The sequence below is a fragment of the Hippopotamus amphibius genome, chromosome 17 (assembly GCF_030028045.1).
Source record: "Hippopotamus amphibius kiboko isolate mHipAmp2 chromosome 17, mHipAmp2.hap2, whole genome shotgun sequence".
In the NCBI taxonomy this organism is placed as follows: Eukaryota; Metazoa; Chordata; class Mammalia; order Artiodactyla; family Hippopotamidae; genus Hippopotamus; species Hippopotamus amphibius.
In genome coordinates this window covers 13,457,512-13,477,109 of record NC_080202.1, presented here as the reverse complement: position 1 = coordinate 13,477,109, position 19,598 = coordinate 13,457,512, and the positions used below count along the sequence as shown (strand labels likewise).

The 19,598-nt window shown below is 46.5% G+C and overlaps 1 protein-coding gene, 1 long non-coding RNA gene and 1 other non-coding gene across 4 annotated transcripts in view; 2 read left to right on the top strand and 1 right to left on the bottom strand.

Moving 5' to 3' along the window:
* Nucleotides 1-73: 73 nt before the first annotated feature.
* Nucleotides 74-17,023, top strand: LOC130840716 (uncharacterized). 2 transcript variants are annotated; one of them, XR_009050045.1, is made up of 3 exons: nt 74-198; nt 299-424; nt 16,610-17,023. It is a non-coding gene; the product is annotated as an uncharacterized LOC130840716 (long non-coding RNA). The 2 variants fall into 2 exon arrangements; XR_009050046.1 differs by lacking the exon at nt 16,610-17,023 and adding an exon at nt 13,659-13,966.
* Nucleotides 583-684, top strand: LOC130841162 (U6 spliceosomal RNA). Its single transcript, XR_009050198.1, has one exon. It is a non-coding gene; the product is annotated as a U6 spliceosomal RNA (small nuclear RNA).
* The window catches only part of PITPNA (phosphatidylinositol transfer protein alpha), a 35,832-nt gene continuing 19,310 nt past the window's right edge, over nt 3,077-19,598 (bottom strand). The window contains exons 7-12 of the mRNA XM_057716474.1: nt 18,581-18,664; nt 16,347-16,424; nt 16,075-16,185; nt 15,063-15,185; nt 4,493-4,560; nt 3,077-3,482 (exon numbers count right to left, since the gene is read on the bottom strand). Of these exons, the coding sequence (XP_057572457.1) occupies nt 4,516-4,560; nt 15,063-15,185; nt 16,075-16,185; nt 16,347-16,424; nt 18,581-18,664 (441 nt within the window). The 3' untranslated portion in view covers nt 3,077-3,482; nt 4,493-4,515. The remainder of the gene's footprint in view (nt 3,483-4,492; nt 4,561-15,062; nt 15,186-16,074; nt 16,186-16,346; nt 16,425-18,580; nt 18,665-19,598) is intronic.

Genomic DNA, 19,598 nt, shown 5'->3' with positions numbered 1-19,598 from the left:
CTTCAGGTTCCGCACGCGCCGAGGCGCAGAGGGCGAGGGGGAGCGGGCGCCGCCAGCCTCTCTCCCCTCAACGATAGGGATGCCCCTCCTCTTGGTCACTGAGCGCCTCCCGTTCTCCACTCCCACGTTCAAGTGTTTTCCGCTTTTCAGACGGTGCTCCTGGACTCGGAAAACTAGCCGTCAGTGGACGAAAAATAAGTCAGTGTCTCTGTTTACGACCAAACATGAAATGAAAAGTATTTACTGTGCCAAAGATTAACTATGATTACCTTCAAATTCCTGGTTCTTACTCTTTTAGGGGGGCGGGGGCAGGACAGTGCGTGGGATTCCTTTGAAGATCTGATGAAGGCCGTGACTCTCCCCAGAAAAACGCACCGCAGTTTTACAAATAAGCTTCATGAGGTTCACAGACCCGGAAACCAGGGTAAGAACTCCCTTAAATAAATGTTTTGCTTGGTAGGATGGGAAAAAGAGGGGGATGTGGAGAGGAGGGAAGACAAAAGCAAAAAGGAAACACTGCCAGTAGAAAATGGCCAAATTACTTTCGGATATGTGATGTTTGCATACATAAAATGATAAGGGGCGCTCGCTTCCGCAGCACATATACTAAAACTGGAACGATACAGAGAAGATTAGCATGGCCCCTGCGCAAGGATGACACGCAAGGAAGCGTTCCATATTTTTGCGCAAAACAAACAAAAAATGATAAAGGGGTTTTTTAGTTTACAGAAATCGATGTGCAACAATTTTCAGAGATATCTGGTATCCTTCTAATCCTTCCCTGGTAAATTGGGGGGGGGGGGGAGGGGAGATAAGCAAGAGTTTGAGGATACCTAAGTTGTAAAATGCACATAAGGACATGACCAATAAGCTGGACTCCAGAAAGCTCTGTCTAGGATTTTATTAGACTGCTTTTTTTCCCCAATATACCTGTATTGGAAGATTGAGACAAAAAGGCACAAACTCACATTAAATAAACAAGGTAATCTAATCAGTTCTACAAAGTGTATTTTGTAAAAGAAGTAGCACTAGGAACCAAAATAAGTCAGGGAGTCCCAGCAGGGACTGTAAGAGAATTTGGGAAGATATACACGTGCCCACAATACTGACCCTGTCCCCAGCCTCGCTCCGTGAGAAGGCCAGAGCCCAGCACCCCTCCTACAGAGGCACTGCTGCTTCCACCTGGGACTCTGGCCCTGGAAATCTGATGGAAGCAGCTGGCCTGAAGGGGCGTGGCACAGCCTCAGGTACTACCCCTGGAGCTGAGCCTTGCGTCATAAGCCCCTCTGAGTGCCAGTCAGTTTGGGGGGTGGGTAAGGAAGGGGGGTACTTAAAAGAAGCCAACATTGTTGCCCAGCAGCGACACTATCCACGGAGACGGCACAGCCCAGTCACATCCCTCCTCATGCTGATACGGGCTGGAGCCCCAGATCCAGCTGACCTCTGGAAACTCATTCAGCTCACGTGGACGCTGAACGGGGGCAACAGGTGGAGGTGGGAGGAGCCAGAGGAAAGCCCCACAAAGAGCAACCCCCCCCCCCCACCATCCTTGAATTGGAGTGATGCGTGTAGGTCTCAGAGAAGAGCTGGAGGAAGGAGACTAGCATCTGCTGACCCTCCACCACATAAACAATAGTCCGCTTAGAATATCACCGTTTGTTTCTCCCAGGCTAACCCTCACCTGGACTTCACTTAGTTGATGAATGAAAGAAGGGAAAGCTTTAAGCACAAATATAATTATAGCTAATACAGAGCTTGCAGGAAAACATTTACATTTCTCTCCAGCAGGAATGCCTCTTCAGCTTTCCCAGTCAAATACATGCTACCAGCAGTTGGGATGCTAATAACCAACTGAACTGCCCCAGACCTATCACTAAAGCCCCACAAGGTGAGGAGACTAACAGGTGTGATTCGAAGGTGTGACAGGATATATCGCCTGGTCCCAAAAGGGCCTCAGTGAAGGTGGGAGCTAACCATGCTGAGTGTGTCCACGCCTGCCCCGGGAGGGCCACAGGGAGGCAGCCATCAGGAAGTCACAGGTGTCATCCTGTGTGACACTCCCTTATTGCACTTAGAAATGAGTAAGGCAAAACAAACTGACAAAAACCTAAGGACAGATCATCCCATCCCACTTCTCACTCCTCCAACAGAGATCTGGTCTCTCATTAGCAGTTGCACCCAGGCTAGCATGGGCTTGAGTGACTGCACACTTGGCCCAACAAACCTAACAAGGTCTGGGAAATGTCAGGTGACACCGCAGCTATCTCAAAGTCTCCCACTGGGAAGGCATACTCGGGCTCTGCCAAGTCACAGGGAACCGTGAAGCTCTCGGCAGCTTCCCGGACGTTCTCACCAGCCAGCTTCGGTAGAGTTCAGTACTATGATCACTACTTGCTTTTGATTGTCGAGGGCAGAACTCAGCATAGGGGCAGGACGAGCGGAGTTCTTGATCCCCAAATTCCTTTCCAGCAACTGGAGACAAGGGGGAACAAGTTCTGGGGAAAGCTTTTTGCATGCTTGTTTTGTGCAGCATGAAAGGATCAAGACCCCTTGTGTCCTGACCAGCCTCAGACAGAGGACAGGAATCTAAGAAAGCACAGAGAAAAGGGGATTATTGCTGAGTGGCAGCACCAGCCCAAAAGGGAAGAGGAGCGTGGACATACAGAGCTCCTCGGGGGACAGACTAGTAGGTATATATGGGGCAGACTCAATTCTAAGGGCCACACGGGACAGTTCCCTCCGGGTAGAGTTGACCCGGGCACGTTACGGGTTCTGCGGGGATTCAGACAGAGTGAGCAACAGGAGGGCCAAGAAGCCATAGGTATTTCTAAGACTAGTGACCAGAGATGCAATGCCTGGGGTAGGGGTTATTTGTATTTGTTTAATTTCCAAAACAGAGGCTGGCTGGGCCTTGGGTACTTCCATGGTGCCTCGAGCACTCGAACAATGGGTTACTGGGACCAGAGGTCAGAGTTTTGAAGCCACAATGCTGTTCTGTGGAACTGGAGGGAGAAAAGTCTGTATTTCTAACTCATCCCCTCTCCCCAGGTAAGCATTCAAAATTGCAAAGATCTGCCCAGGAAGCAAAATACCTCAGTTTATCCCAAGGTTGAAAACAAACAAAGTAATCATTTAAATCACCACATCACAAAAGGCAGCTATTTTGAAAGACTAAAAATGTCACTTGGAAATGGAGGGGGGGGGGACACAGAAGTGGGTCAAGAACACAATGGTTGGAGAGGGAGGAGCTGTAAATACAGCCACCTACACCACGTATCTCAGAGGGGCAGGCTCCCGCACACACGGGCTTCATAATACCAGACGGTCTATGTGTTCACAATATTAAAGGGCATCTAGAATTAGCTACAGTGAAGGATCAAAGTTGCCTGAAGAATGGGCACAGAAAGGCTGCGTCCGAAGATGGCCTGTCACTCGGGAGGGTGGAGCTGCTGGGCCTTCCTGTTGACCACTGTCTTGCAAAACTAGAAGAGAAATACAATTATTAAGGAAGCGACAGAGGAAAACAGAAACACACTGTAAATCATTGATGGGGGAATTTCTAAAGGAGGAAGGATGCCAGGCGGTGTGGTGGGGGGGAGAGAGGAAACTAAGGTCCAAGCACTGACTGAGAGGCTGGCATCACCACGTTCCACTTAATCCTACTGTTTTATCTCCCAGAAGTCCTCCTCAAGCACGCAGGGCAGGGAGAGCAAGCAGAGGTTCGCTTCACGGCTGGTGAGAGCCCAGCCAGGCTTTATGCGATAACAATTTTCTCTCAAGTCTGATGGGAGCACGACCAGGCTTTTGATTCCATGACTAAGTCCCTCTGAGCTGCTGGAATAACAGCAAGTCTGGAGCTGTGCAGGGCACTGGGAGCTAATAGAAGGAAGGGTCTTGGGAAAGATGACCACATGAAACAAGAGACATCCCAGCCTGGTCCCATGACCTGGGCAGAAATACTCTCCAAGTATCTGAAAGATGCTGCCTCTGATGAGGACAGCTACTTGGTCTGGGATCAGAGGGTACAGAGAGGAAGGAAATGAAGCACCAGACCCCACAAGGACCACTAGGAAAGGCTGTCTGGCCAGTGAATTATCCAAGGGAGGGGCAGGGAGCAGCTCTGGCACAGGGGGCACAGCGAGCACCCAGAATGCCAGCTTCAACTTGAAATGGCTCAAGTTACGAGAGGAAGCGTAATTAGGCCCAGATAAGTTTTGATTGTCACCCACCGCCCCCACCCCAGCCCCACTTCCCACCACCCTGTCCTTGTCTCTGACTGGTTCTTTATACAATCGCATAGATCCCTGAAATGTCTTAACAGGCATAACCTCTTTCAGTGGAAGCCCGAGAGCTATTAAGCATCACAACCATCACTGTTACTAGAGGGCAGGAAAGAAGCGAGCTTTCTGCCTCCAGGGTGAGCTGCTGAGCCTCAAGGACCCAAACTGATTCTGGTGTCTGTGTCATGCTCAGTGAGAAATTCGGTACATACAGTGCAGAAGGGGAGGAGTGGCTTTAGTCATCCGCCGTCATTCCTTTCACTGGGTCCTTTTGTCTCATCTGGAACAGAAAGAACAGGAAAGTGGAAGGCTTCTGCTGCTGATGGAACTCCACCCCAAATACATTCCTCCTTCTCCCCAATCCCGCCAGTCGATAGGGTAGAGCATTTTTTTGTGCCCAAAGCAAATCAGAAGAATAGAATTCTGCGTACACACAGCCAAAGTCATACTATTTACAGCTCGGCCATTGGTCCCACCATCCATGATTTCCGTTTCTCTCCCCTGCGTCCCAGTGTTGGGGTGTAGTCCTTAAGCTCCTCTCTTTCTTTCATTCATTCAACCAATATTTATGAAGCATCTTTTTTGTGCAAGGAACTGAAGATTCAGCTGTGAACCGAAACAGACCAAGTCTCTCCTCCAGGAGCTTACATTCTGGAACAAGGTCGATGAACAAACTATGTCAGGTGGGGCTGAGGGCTGCTGGGACAGAGAGACTGTGGGGAAGCGCTATTTTATGAGCTGGCTGTGGAGGGCCTCTCTGATAAATGACGTTTGAGTAGAGACCTGAAGGAAGTGAGGGGGAAATCCTGTGGGCGTGGGGGGAAGGGAGCACTCCAGGCAAAGGGAACAGCAATTCCCTCTCCTGAGCTCTGCTTAGAGGCTTTGCCCAGTCAGCCAGGTGGGCACAGTGTGGCACCAGTGTTCGGCACCAGAACTCAGGGCTCGAAAGTGCAGGGAGTGGATCTCAGCTTGGCAGAAGTGCGAGGCTGCTGGAAAACAGGGTTGGGTCTTCCCTGGAAGCCCTGAGTGGTCCCTGTCCCTGGCACCTTCCAAGCAGCGGTGGACACAACTTCTTGTTGGGGATGCTGTGGAGGCGACTGCTGTCAAATCCTTTCCAACTTGAAAATTCTATGCCAATTGCAGGATGTCTATAACACGTATATTTTAACTTCCCATTAGATACGTCTTCACTATCTGTGAGTTTTCTGCTTGACGTTCTTTCTTTACTCATTCAACCACTTCTGAGCACACAGAGCATGAGTGCTAGAATGAAACTGCCTGATGGCATTCTGGCTCCATCACTAAATCGTGTGACCTTGAACAAGTTATTTCCCTGCTCTCTAAGCCTCAATTTCTGTCATAATAAAATAGAAACAATAATAATGCCTACATCATGGGGTTGTGGTGAAGAGTAAGATATTCACGCAGAGTACTTAGCACAGCAGAGTGCCTGGCAGCCTGTACACGTTATCTGTGTTGTTCTGTCTTTGTTCCAAACAGCGCAGCGAAGGGGATGTGCGTGTACGCAGCTCTCAAGAACCTGCACTTTTAAGCTATAGCCTCCTCAGTCTGGTTTTCTTCACTAGACTTTCATACTGCCACACGGTGCAGAGGTTCTATCTCAGCCGTAGTAGTTCTCCACTGGGAAACATCTTCAAATACACTTGCTGCCACATTTCAAACCCGTGTCTACTGCTCATCCCCCCTCCCCCCACCAGCTATTATAAATCGGTAAGTCCATGTGGAACTTGGACACAAGAAAAACATTCTCCTGGTCCTCCCCAGAGGTTCCCATAGTCACTCCTTACTGACAACAATTACTGTAATTACACCTAAGGTCTTAGCTTGGTCTTTGAGGCTAGAGTTTCCTCAAACTTGATCAAGATAATCGCCTGGGCACTTGTAGGCTCTCAGGCCCCAGACCTGATGAATCAGAACCTACAGGAGCTGGACCCTAAGTGAGTCAGAAAAATCAATCGGCCTCACAAGCCTTGCTTTTCATCATCCCCAGCAAAAATCCTTTGCTCCAAACAGGAAAGCCTATTTTCTGACACCAAGCCAGTATGTGCTTATTCCTAGCTCCCTCTGGAATGCCTCCACCCTGTAGATTTTGCTCAAAATTCACTTTCCTGGATGATATCTTTGCATTTTTATTGCTCCTGTAACTTCAGGTATCCATATTAATTAATACCTGTTAATATACTACTTCATAAGGGCTCAACGAATTCAAGATTTTTCAACGTGAAAAATCTGTTAAGGATAAGGGTACTGTCATATTTTTAAAAAAACAAAAAGTTAACCTTGTGGTGTGAAGTCGGAACTGGAAGTACTTGTGTGAACACACAATGTCAGATAGATACAGAAATAACTACAGATGTTAAAGTCCCCTAGCTCCACCCTATGAGAAGGTCTGGGAGCAGCAACACCCCAACAGTCATGAGCACACCCAGCACCCAAACACCATCCTCCACTAAAGAAACCAGGGCTCCTTGGTGATACAGCTGATTCTAGGGCTGGTCACAGCAAGAGCAAGACAAGCCTGGAAGACCTTGCTGTACTTCAGGTGAACAGTCGTAACTTCACCAGAACTGGACAGAAAGACAGGTATAATACCATGAAGAGAACACCAAGTCTGTGACGTTTTAGCCTAAAATACAGAGACTGGATCTAATCACAAAGAATCACTGGACAAATCCAAATTGAAAGACATTCTACAAAATGACTAGCCTAATAAAAAAGAAAAAAAAAAAAAAATGACTAGCCTATAACCTCCACAAATGTCAAGGTCATGGAAATTCCAGAAAACTAAGGAGCTGCACCAGACTAAGACTAGAAGGGGGCAGTGCGTGATGCTGGGTTGTACCCTTTCCTTTAAAGGAATGAGGTCTCTTGGGGAATTCCCTGGTGGTCCAGTGGTTAGGACTCTGCACTCTCCCTGCCAAGGGCGTGGGTCTGATCCCTGGTTAGGGAACTAAAACCTCACAAACCATGTATAGTGTGGCCAAAAAAAAAAAAAAAGTCTTTGGGTTAAAGAGTACACAGGAGTTCTTCGTATTCTTGTCATTTTCAGTAAGTTTGAAACTTTTTCAAAACAAAAATTTTTGTTTTTTAAAGACAGAAACGCACTCATTAAACGTCTCCTGACTAATGATCATTCACATAGGTTTTCAGTAATCAGAGAGGCTAAGATTTAGCATCATGGGAGCAAAGCTCCTTGGGCCTCAAACAGATCCTTGTATACTCTTGAGAGTTCACTGCCTGGCTTTAATTTACTACTGCAAAGCCAGGTCCTGTTTTCCTACTGCTTGAAATAAGATGCAGCTTCCTATCAGGAAACACGATAGCTTCCTTTACTCTCAGAGACAAGGTTCCCCCCACAGAGGGTGCCACTGAGATAAAAATGCATTATTTCATTCTTATAATGAAATGCTCTAAGAACGCTTATTTCCTGTTTCCTGGGGCCTAAATGACACGAGAGATTTTATCTAATGTTTGTAGTGTTCCTCGGATCAAGCCACTGCAGGCTATATATACACGTATAGTCGAGGAACATGAAAATAGAAGCGCCAGTCCTGGTTGGTTTGTTTTTAGCAGTGGTTTCCTCTAGGGAATGAGGCCAGGGGTTGGAAGAAAGAGACTTTTATTCATCTACTTATTTCATTTATTTATTTGGACTTCTGTTTTTTAATATTTTTCTCTATCTTTTGAAAATCGCTTTTACTATAAGTATGAAATAGTCCTTTGACTTAAAGAAACTTATAAAAGTATCAGTATCAGTTTCCTGGGTGTGATATTGTACTATCATTCTGCAAGATGTCATTGGGAGAAATGGATCTCCTCTCTGTATTATTTCTTATACCTGCATGTGAATCTTATAATCATCTCAAAATAAAAAGTTCAATAAAAAAATAAAGCTAGGGACTTCCCTGGTGGTCCAGTGGTTAAGACTCTGTGCTTCCAATGCAGGGGGTGTCGGTTCGGTCCCTGGACAGGGAACTAAGATCCCATATGCCTTGTGGCACAGCCAAAAAAACCCAAAAAACTAAAATAACATAAAGCAAATCTTTGTGACTTTGAGTGTCGGCAATGGGTTCTTACATATGACACCAAAAGAACAAGCAATAAAAGAAAAAAAAAAAGATAAGTTGGACCAAATAAAAATAAAAATAAAAAAATAAAGCGAGTAAGAAAAAAAAAATCAGTTTAAGACACTGAAAAGTAACCACAAACCAGTTAGTTCTGAAAGTGCGCAGATATGAGGCAAACGTGGAACTGTTTTTAGAGCCTCTTTAGAAAGCCACTCTATAAACAGGCTCAGCCTTTTGGGAAAGAAATCTGGCAATAAGTAACAAGAGTCTTAAGTTCCCTAATTCCACTTGTAGGGATTTATTCTAAGTAAATAATCCTAATTACCAATAAAACTGAGTGCACAAAATATTTTCATCACAGCATTATTTATAAACAGAAGCTACAAACAACATGAAGGGAAATCCAACACAAAGTAGTGACAGAGTACAGAGCAATATGTATGCTGTTGTTAGAAACATGTGAAGAAACTTTTTAACGGGAAATGCTTTGTTATAATAAAAGTGAGAGAACCAAGGCACATGCAGTACCATCACAGCTAAGTAAAAGTGTACGGGAATTCTTCAAGTGTTTACAGTGGTTATCTTTAAATAGTGAGAGTACAAGTGATTTTTTTTTTCTTTCTACTTTTTACTCTGTTCCAAAAAATGTTTAATGCTTATATATTACCTTAATATTGAAAAACAAAACGGTTTAAAAAGAAAATAAAGCTGCTCCTATATTTCAAGATGCTGGTCAATGTTCCAGGTAGTCTGCCCTGGGGTCAATCACTGCTGGGCAGGGTGGAGGGAATTAAGACTCCACAGACAGGGATCCCTCGGGCCTCAAAAGAGCAACCAAGCTCTGCCCTCTGCAGGCGCTATGGGAATCTGATTCCAATCTCCCATGGCCCAGCAGGTGAACTAGGCACTGAGTGGTTTCTCTTTATCCTCAGACCCTCTGTCTACCACAATCCCAAATGGGAAACTCTTGAATGTAGTGTCCTGCCAGGCACTTCACTGCACAGGGTCACTTATACAATCACTGGTAACCAGTCCAGAGTTTAAGACTTAAAATCTAAAACTGATGGTGATCCCTCACTCAAAAAGCCATAGGATGGAGCAAGGGCCCTCTTCATCCAAGTTCAGGTGATGAGAAAGAGACAGCTGCATCTACATGCAAGCACATGGACAGGAAGACGGTCTACAAGGAGGCTCAGAGACATCCCCCAAGGTGGGCCCGCAGAGCAAGAGCGCCGTGTAGCCTCTGAGCTCCAACCCAAAGTACAAAGTCCGGAAGGAATGGGCTATGGTGGGTTCAGAGGAGCCAACCAATTTAGAGAGGAAGACCACAAGGGAAGGCTGGGGAAGAAAACGCTGCAGGATCTTAATCGTGTTTTCTTTGCTGTTTTTCAGCAAATGTTCTAGAGGGTCCAGTAGGTAGGGAAACAAGGTTGCTCAAAATTTTTAAAGTGAGTCTTCTTCTCCCAGTCTCATTATCCAGAGTTTATGACCAAGGCCCAGGAGGTACCTGCTCTCTGAACTAGAAGGTATCCTTAACTTCTCTGAAAATAATACCTATGGCACAGGTAGCCATGATGATTTCATGACAATACATGTCAAATGCTTACCATACATGACAGGCACATGGTAAGACCTCAATAAACATTAGCTTCTATTAATAATAAAGATATGTCATTGTATGGGAATTCCCTGGCGGTCCAGCGGTTAGGAGACTCGGCGTTCCCACTGCCGCAGCCCTGGGTTTGATCCCTGGTCGGGGAACTAAGATTCTACAAGCCGAGTGGCACGGGGGTGGGGGAGATCTAAATTTAAAATATATAGATATGTTTATTACCACCATGTTCATAAGACAGTGAGTTCCCCACTACAGGAGGTGATCAAGCACAAGCTGGTGGGAAAGCTGCAGAGAGGACACAAGCACTGGCCATATAATTGGACTGAATGACCTTTAAGGTACCTTCTTCCACTTTTGAGATTAGGAATTTCTTAAGAACAGCAGCGAGGGAGAGGGAGGGAGAGAGAGCCACTGCTCCCCTACAGGCACATATTTCCTGACATTTTTGTTATTAGGGCAAAGGACTGATCCCTTGATCCCTTGTTTCTCAAATCCTTGAGCTTCATCCAAGAATGGTGGGTCCAACCCCCGGAGGGACAAGTTATGGCTGTGGTGACTGTGACCTTATAGTGACCTCTCATAACTCACAAAACAACCCACTCACACCAGACTACTACGCATTGGTTTCCAGAATAACAGTCATAATTTCTCCGACTTTTTTTTTTGGCTGTGCTGTGCACCTAGCGGAATCTCAGTTCCCGGACCAGGGATTGAACCTCCGCCACGGCTTGAAAGCCCAGAATCCTAACCACTAGGCCACCAGGGAACTCCCTAACAGTCAGAATTTCTATCACAAACCTGCAGTTAATCATGGTGGGTTGAATACATGCATTTATTGCTATTCTTCCCCAAAACCCTACCACAATGATGGTAAAAGAATAAAAAAAGAAAACTACAAAGACAGCAAGAACAGAGGAGACGACTGCAGATAAGAGATGGAAATGGCATTCTGGAAGATGAAAAAGGACGGATGAGCAGTGACTAATCTGCAGAGCAGCAGGCGCTGACACCTAAGTGCCAGTGAGGAGGGGAGCCAGGAAGGAGCGGACTCACTGGTGTGGCAGGTTCTTCAGAGGCTTGGGAACTGGCAGCACCAGGTGCCTCTAAAAGTGGGAGTGCAACTGGGGGTGAATACAGGTGACTTCACTGAAAGTGGGAATAAAGAACAGTTTGGGCCTGGAGTGCCCTGGTGTTCCCTCCCCCAGTTCTCATAGTCAAGCAACCCCCACTTCCTGCAAAGCCAGGGGGTTCACTCTCTGGAGGCACTGAGGTCCTGAACTCAAGACCCCAGGCTCAGCTAGGGGTGAGGTGGGCACAGTGCAGAATACAAGGGGATTAAGTTAGAGCCACCCCATGGCATAGTGAGCCCACCAGGACCCTCCTCCAGCTCAGCTCCCAGAACGTTGGCCCTGACCATCCCCACGAGCAAAAGACTGGGGAGTCCTGTCGAAGCAAAACAAGCAGCCCAAGAAAAACAGACTTGGGATCCTGAAGTGGGGGATCCCAGTGGAACCACCTGACTGCCCTTCAATAAGCCCAGCCACTGACTCAGAGAACTTCCAACCGCTTTCTGGAGCTTCACTCTTCACTGTGAACAGACAGCCAAGGACCACACCACCCCCTCAACCAGTCATTTGAGGGAAGCCACTACCAGGAAGCAAAGAGTCCGATAAGAAAAAGGAGCTCAGAGGAAACAAAGCATGTTCCGGGGATAGAGATATCGCAAAGCCAAACACAAAACCAAAACCCAGAGCTTCGGAAAAGGAAAATGATGCAAGTAGAAAAAAAGAAAAAATACTTAAAAAAAGAACACAGAACAAAAAATGCTTAAAAATGTCTTAAGTTCAGTAGAGGAAAGAAAAGTTAACTTCAGAAAACCTCTCCTAGGACTTTTCTGGTGGTGCAGTGGTTGGGAATCTGCCTGCCAATGCAGGAAACACGGGTTCGATCCCTGGTCTGGGAAGATCCCACGTGCCACAGACCAACTAAGCCTGTGCACAACTATTGAGCCTGCGCACCACAACTACTGAAGCTCGCGCACCTAGAGCCTGTGCTTCGCAACAGGGGAGGCCAGCACCATGAGAAGCCCGCACACTGCTATGAAGAGTAGCCCCCGCTCGCCGCAACCAGAGAAAGCCCACACACAGTAATGAAGACCCAACACAGCCAATAAATAAATAAATAAATTTATTAAAAAAAAAAAAAAAAGGAAAGAAAACCTCTCCTAGAAAGTAGACAAAAAACAGGATAAAACATAAGAAAACTGGAAGGTCAATTCATGAGTTCCAACTTCTAACTAAAAAAAAAATTCCAGAAAGAGAACAAAGAAAACAGAGGGGAGAAAATGATGAAACAGGTAACACAAAAACATTCTGCAGAACTGAAGAGACCTTTAGATCAAAGTGCCCACTGAGTGGGAGCAAAAGGAACGAGGATGAACCAGCGTCAACTACATTATTGTGCAACCAACCCGGCCAACCACCCCGTGAGACTCAGAAACTTAATGATACAGACACAGAGAACTAAGCTAACAAAGAGAAGGGACGTGGTTACTAACTTCCTAACAAAACAAGAAAATTATCCAAGGAAGGAACGAAAATCAAAGTAGATGAAAGGGTTCAGCTGGGAACAAGAATGACAAAGGTATAATAATAATAAATGCTGAATAACGAGTTAACCCCAAATTGTGAGACTGAAGGATGGAGAGGAGGAGAGTGTGAGTGGTGGGTGGAGTAAAAGAGCTAAATCTCCCATAAGAGGTGGGCAACTAGCAGCTAAAGTTGAAAAATTAAGAATTAAGAGGATAAGCCTATTATTTAGAAACATGGAGGTAACTAACAAAAGGAACAACTGTGAGAACTGCAAGGGGCTACTTTTGGGGGCAGGGCCACAGGGACAGGGCAGAGGAGGACAGCGTCTTTCTATAAACCTGGGATACTGTAAACTATAAAAATACTTGTGGACGTGATGGATATGCTTATGGCACTGACTGTGGTGATGGTTTCACGAATGACTATTTATCTGCAAACTCATCAAGATGTACACATTAATGCAGCTAATGTGTATGTCAGCTCTTTGTATGTCAATCAGACCTCAATAAAGTATTTTTTTTAAATTAAAGATGAAACAAAAACTCTGAAAATAAAACTTTGATAAAAATATTTTTAGAAAGAGGAAAAATAAGAAAGACAAGCGAGCTGGAGGTACAGTCAGCACACAAAGGTCCCATAGAGTTGCTAAGGGGATCGGAACACGTCTCCCAGAGGCTTTGCTTCCTCTTCCACTGCCAACTATTTTAAAAATTCCAGTTCCAAAGAGGGTTTTCTGCATTTGCAGTTATCTTGGAGGACAGAGATCATCTAAGCTTTTGGCACAATTATCCACAGAATGGAGAAACGGGCAAGGACAAGGGCTGGTGATTAAAAAAAAACTCCCTGAGGATGAGATCTCAAACTCTGGATCTGAGGGAGGCAGATCTAGTAGGTCCTCTGGAGAGTTCTCCCAGCGCCAAGAATTCAAATTCAACCCAAGACTGAAAGGCTGTCAGCAAATGCTTCCATGACCCCAGTGTACTTCTGGCTGGCCTGCCAGGCAGTGGGCGGCTGAGGCTACAGACTAAACCCCGAAGGCTTCACGTTCTTCCATTTGGTAACTCGTTTCTTTTCTTTTTGTCAGGACTCAGGTGACCACAAGACTCAGGCCTCTCTCTTACACAGTTAGACTTACCAAAGTCCTGGACATTAAAATCTACCACTTCCTGAAGATCCTTAGCAGAAGAATCAGGGGTTGTGTCCAAAATCCTGTCACTTCCCTGCCAAATGTAGCTGAATGAATAACTGAAACACCTGCCTTCAAGAGGAACTAACTCAGCAAGCCAGTGTAACCAGTGAGTCGGCCGAGGAAGTGTCATCCTGGAGGGTAAAATCAATTCCCCACGGGGCTCCTGAGGAAGGAAGAGCTTGTTGGCCCAGTGTCCACCGAGACCAGCACAGTGCAGCGGGAGCACCGTGGGTAGGGGGCACCGCGGACCCAGGCCTGCGTCTCACTTGCGGCCCTGGCAGAGAGCCGGGCAAGGCCGGGCAAAGCCCTGTCTGCCAGACACCCAGGCGCCGTGCCAACCCTCCCAGGGCAAGGAGGGAGAAATGGATGGCAGTTCCTATGAAACAGAGCTTCCTGCCTTATTTTCAGCCCTGAGAGGCAAGAGGGAGCCTCAAATGGCATTTAGAGGGAGAAGAGGCCGAGTGATTGAGAGCTACCCTGACTGTATCACCTGCAGGCTGTGTGACCCTGGGCACGGCCTTGAACTCTCAGAGCCCCTACCTCCTCACCTGAGTGCGGGGGTAACAGTGGCACAGGGGTTGCGAGGATCACAGGAGATGGGACAAGACATGGAAAAGCCCTCAGAATAAACAGTGCCTCACACACAGTGGGTGCTTGAATGTTATTTACTGACTGTCTCCTCAGAGTTAGCCTTGCAGGGAAGCAGCTCCAAATTCCCCAAATTCCCCAAATGAGGCAAGAGGAGTGTTGGGTCTTCAGGCTCCCATGGAGCAGCAGATAGCTCTCCTTCTGGGATCCATGCCAAGGCCAAAAAAAAAAAAAGAAAAAAAGGCAAAGGCTCCAAACTCTAAAAATAGCTCCAAACACCCTTTTAGGGGGCTTAGCTCCGCGTGTGCCACTGCTGTCCTCTGTGGGTGACGTGCGTGGTATTTGTGGACCAGCCAGCCTGCCTCCTCCCGGGGCCACCTCCACCTCTGCAGCCCAGCACAATTCCCCCACCCGGCTCTGAGGAACCACTGCAGCAACTGTATTACTCACTTGGCATTCAGCACAGCCCGCCATATTTCTCTCTCTGGATATGCCAAGACCTCGACTAGACTGCAAGTTCAAGAGCACAGGCTGCTTTCTTCCTTGTAGTTCCCATATCGCCTGGCATTAGACCTTACCCACAGTGGATGCTGACATGTTCCTAGAACCACAGGACGGTGCCCTCAGTGAACTGCCCCAGCACGACAGTCTCTGCAATGTTCACAGTTATCTAGTGGACAGCCCAAGAGTCTCCTCCGGCCTCCCACGTACCTCGTCCAGCTGTCTCTTCGTCTCTTCTTCCATCCTTCGAATGTCGTCCATAGTCAGGTCAACCCACTTATCGAGCCAACAGAACAGCTGCCTATGGAAGTTTGTAAACAGACGCCTCTCTTGCTATAAAAAGGAGGGACCCAAGTTAGAACTGGAAGGTGCAGGCCACGGCTGCAGCCCTCCACCCCATGACCTCTGCGCCAGTACCCACACTTTACTGTGGGCTGGTGACGCCTGGCCGGCTGAACTGGATCAGCCCTCCAGTCCCTCAGGTCAGTGACCTCTGCCTCCACGTGTCTGACGGGTACGGCCTCAAGTAGGGGACGCCCCCAGGAGAGGGTGGATGCTTACCTCACCTCAAGGCTCTCTCTGCGCTCAAAATGCTACCAAGACAGGTAGTCCACCAGCCAAGGTCCCAAAACAACTGTGCCAAGTTTCCTCCTTGTCTCTGGAGCCTAAAGCCAGCTTAAAACTGGCCAGCAGCTATGAAACGTTGCCCAATTTTACCAGACCCTCACACATCAGAGAGAAGGCTATGGAAACTCCTTAGGCGCCGTTTGGGCAAGTTGCTCTGTTTTCCTGGGTCTCCCATTTATACACGTTATTACACTTTTGATAGTCTTGTTAAAAAAAAAGAAACAGAAAAAAGGAAAAAACTCCTTAAGTCTGTCTAGTTCAGGGCACTGGAGAATTTGGTTCATAGTGCCTCTTGCCTTTTGGCGTCAAGAAAAGATGTTGAGTTTTATTTGATGTTTAATCATAGCAAGCCCCTTCCTGTCTCCTTCTTTTGCCTCAGTTTCCTTCCCTTTCACAGGTGGTGCCCATGGACAGCATTAAACTGTAAGGCAGTTCAGTACAAGGGGAAGTGCAGGTCTGAGAAATCAAACCAAAACATCCCGATGCTGGCTACCCGAGGACACGAGCCACATGGGTTGTGTGATCTTCTCCTGTTGGGCAACTCCCCCCACGCCCCCAACACACACTGGGAAGGGCTCCCACCCTGGTCACTTACCTTATGTATAAAGTTTTCCACTTTGTTCTGCAGGCCCCACCACTTGAACTTGACAGTAACCAGTTTGTATGCACACATATAAGGGCAGTCTTTCTGATTTACAAGTTCTTGCTGTATTAGAAACACACCCACAGGCAGGCAGGTAACTAAGAGGGCAGGCCTCTGGCTCCCCTTAGGCTGCCCTCCGGCCCCCACTCCCCTCCTTCATGGGGGAGGCCCACCCACACTGGCCCCCGCCCCCCCCCCCCCGGTGGTGAGGGTGTGAACTGCACCTTCCAATTGGGGCCCAAGGGTCCTCGGCCTGTTTTGACAGATTTAAATTTTGCTGGGTCTTCCTCTGCCTTGTAATCCTGAGAGAAGTTGGAGTTGGAAGGGGGAGGGAGAGAGAGAGAAAGATCAGATTTTCCACCAGAGAACAGTTCATACCATTCCTGAAGCTGCTGGCACACAGAAAATCTGAGAAAGTGTTATAAACAAGATATAGAACTGTTTACATTTGCCTCAGAGGAGAACTCTCTGTGATTTTCTCCACCAGAGATTGTTTTCACTTCTACCAGACTGTGTGAGCAGGCAGATTTCCACTGTTTAAGACGGGGATTGCAACCTGGAGTGAACATCCAGATGACCAAGGAAGCGTTTTCAAGATACACTTGACCCTTGTGCAAGGAAGGGTTAGGGATGCTGACCTGCTGCGCAGTCAAAAACCCAAGTAAAACTGACAGTCTGCCCTCCGTACCCACAGTTCCTCTGCATCCTTGGATTCAACCGAGCATGGATGGTGTGGTACTGTATTTACTACTGAAAAAAAACCCGCTTTTAAGTAGACCCCCGCAGTTCAAACCCAGGTTGTTGAAGGGCCAATTGTACAGATTTCTGGGCCATTCCACCTAAAACCTAGTGAATAAGAACAACTGCAGAGGAGGGTAGCATAACATTTTTTTTTTTAAAACCTCCGCAGGTGATTCTAAAATGGCAGTCGGAGCTGAGAACAACTGGCCACAGTCACTCCTGAAATCTCTAGTCCCACCTCCCTCTGGCTTGTTTTGTTTTTGTTTTTAAACTGCCTTGTTTTAATAAAATCATTATTGGAAATGTTCAATGTATAGACTTTACACTCTTGTGCACTATCGTCAGTCTCCCCTCACTGATTTAAAATACAGTCGATGCTGTGCGTTAATTAACAGTAACAAAAGTTTACTCTTGGGCTGTTCCTCTGCCTTGATTAATGTGGGCAACAGAAAAGCAAACTCCTTACAGCATCACTTAACAAAAATAATGAAGATATCAAATCACACACATAAGCACACAATCATAAAGCATTTCCCAAAATGAAGGAGACGGTTTATTAAACATTCCCCACCTCTGTTTCTCTCCATTCACATGAAACAACCAGAGTCGACAAAATACTCTAAGCGCCATATTCTTGGCTAGTATTTCTGTTTGAGAAATAACTGGGGATGTTCAGTTTGAGGAAATTCATCAAGCTGCACACTCATGATCTATTCACTTTGCTATATATGTTATACTTGAATAAAAAACTTTTTTTTAGGGGGGGAGTTGAGGGAGGGAGGGAGGGAATATGGGGATATGTGTATAAAAACAGATGATTGAACTTGGTGTACCCCCAAAAAAATAATAAAAAATAAATAAAATTAAAAAAAAAAGAAAAAAAACCTTTTTTTTTTAAAATCCACTAATCTTTTGAGGGTAGGGATGGGGATATTAGGCAAAGAAGCATAAGATGGCTTTTGTATCTACTTGGGAATGCTCAAAAGAAAATATCTTAGGCGCACAGAGTGACTCCAGGAAAGAGGTAGCATACCCCTGGGATACAGAGAGCAAACACTTATTCCCTACCAATGGGCAGAGAGTCAAGTTCCTGTGCCCAGATTTCAACAGGCCTCTGTCAAATAGGAAGAGTATGGAATGGGGGAAACCTAGTACTTTACTTTCCTAATCCAGTACCTCCTGGCAGCACAGCAGTGAGCAAGACAGACCTGGTCCCCACTCTCTCCAACTTTACAGTCTAGCAGCGGACTTTTTCAGGTGGCTGCTGCTGTGTCTGTTACTCTGAGAAGTGACCACCAATCTCTTGAGGGCATGGAACTTGTCTTTTCATGTAATTGGCAACCCCCCAACCTGGAAACCACAGAAGAGAGTATTCCAAACACAACACACAGACAATATATATTTTTAATCACATGGTTGGAAAGAGAACTAGATTCAGGCTAAGTCTCACTTCAGCAGGGCGAAATCACCCCCAGGGCTACCTGTGTTGTCAGTGACAATTTCCAGAGGCCAAACAGGACACGTACATCTGGGCCACTATGTTCCTGGTGGTATTCCCAAGTCAAGGCAAGGCAATTTTTAACACTTATTTAAAAAATAAAATACCCAAGAGAGAACTTCCCATTGAGCCAAGTTGGGTATGGTTCCCTCGTTTCTCTCACACTTAGAAGTCATTTCTGCATCTCAAAGGCCACCCATATGGCTGGACAGTTCCTACCTTGCTAAGTACTTGGCTTCGATCTGCAATGTCTATATATATGGCTTCCACATGTTTCCATGCCTCAGGCTCCAGTTTATGCACCTGCAGGAACAAGGAGGACCACTGTGTAGTGTTTTTCAGCTACAAAGCACCCTTCACCCAGAATGGATACCTAGCAGCAGCTGTTCCCATAGCCAGAGATGTGAGATTCCTCCTGGTACATACAGAATTATCCAAAGGAGTGGGAGGATGGATTTTAAGTGGACATACATTTGAGAACTAATGCTCTGATTTCTCAGGCTAAGTACGATTGCAGCAGCTCAAGACACTTCAGGGCTCTCCCAGCACCTACTTTATCTCCACATGTTCCCCATTTATAAAGACTGTACACTCCTCTCTGGGGATGTTGCCTGTTTAACCATATACTGCTTATTTTAATGCTCTTAAAAATTAACTCAGGGGACTTCCCTGGTGGCACAGTGGTTAAGAATCCACCTGCTAATGCAGGGACACAGGTTTGAGCCCTGCTCCGGGAAGATCCCACATGCCGTGGAACAACTAAGCCTGTGTGCCACAACTACTGAGCCTGTGCTCCAGAGCCCGCAAGCCACAACTGCTAAGCCCATGTGCCACAACTACTGAAGCCCGTGTGCCTAGAGCCTGTGCTCCACAACAAAAGAAGCCACCACAATGAGAAGCCCGTGCCCCGCAACAAAGAGTAGCCCCTGCTTGCCACAACTAGAGAAAGCCCTGGTGCAGCAAGGAAGACCCAATGCAGCAAAAAAAACCAAACAAAATTCAAAACAGGTGGTACGAGATACAAAATTGTGAAACAAAAGGATATGATAAAGAGTAACTCTTTCTCTTGCTTGTCTCCCAGTCAGCTCCCAAGTACCACCACTGCAGAGATTTTTCTTTTAATACAGATGGTAGCACATATACACACTGCTTTACATTGTGCTTCTTCCACTGAACAATGTATCTAGAAGACTGTTCCCTATTCATTCTTTTTAATGGCTGCATAATACACCACCAA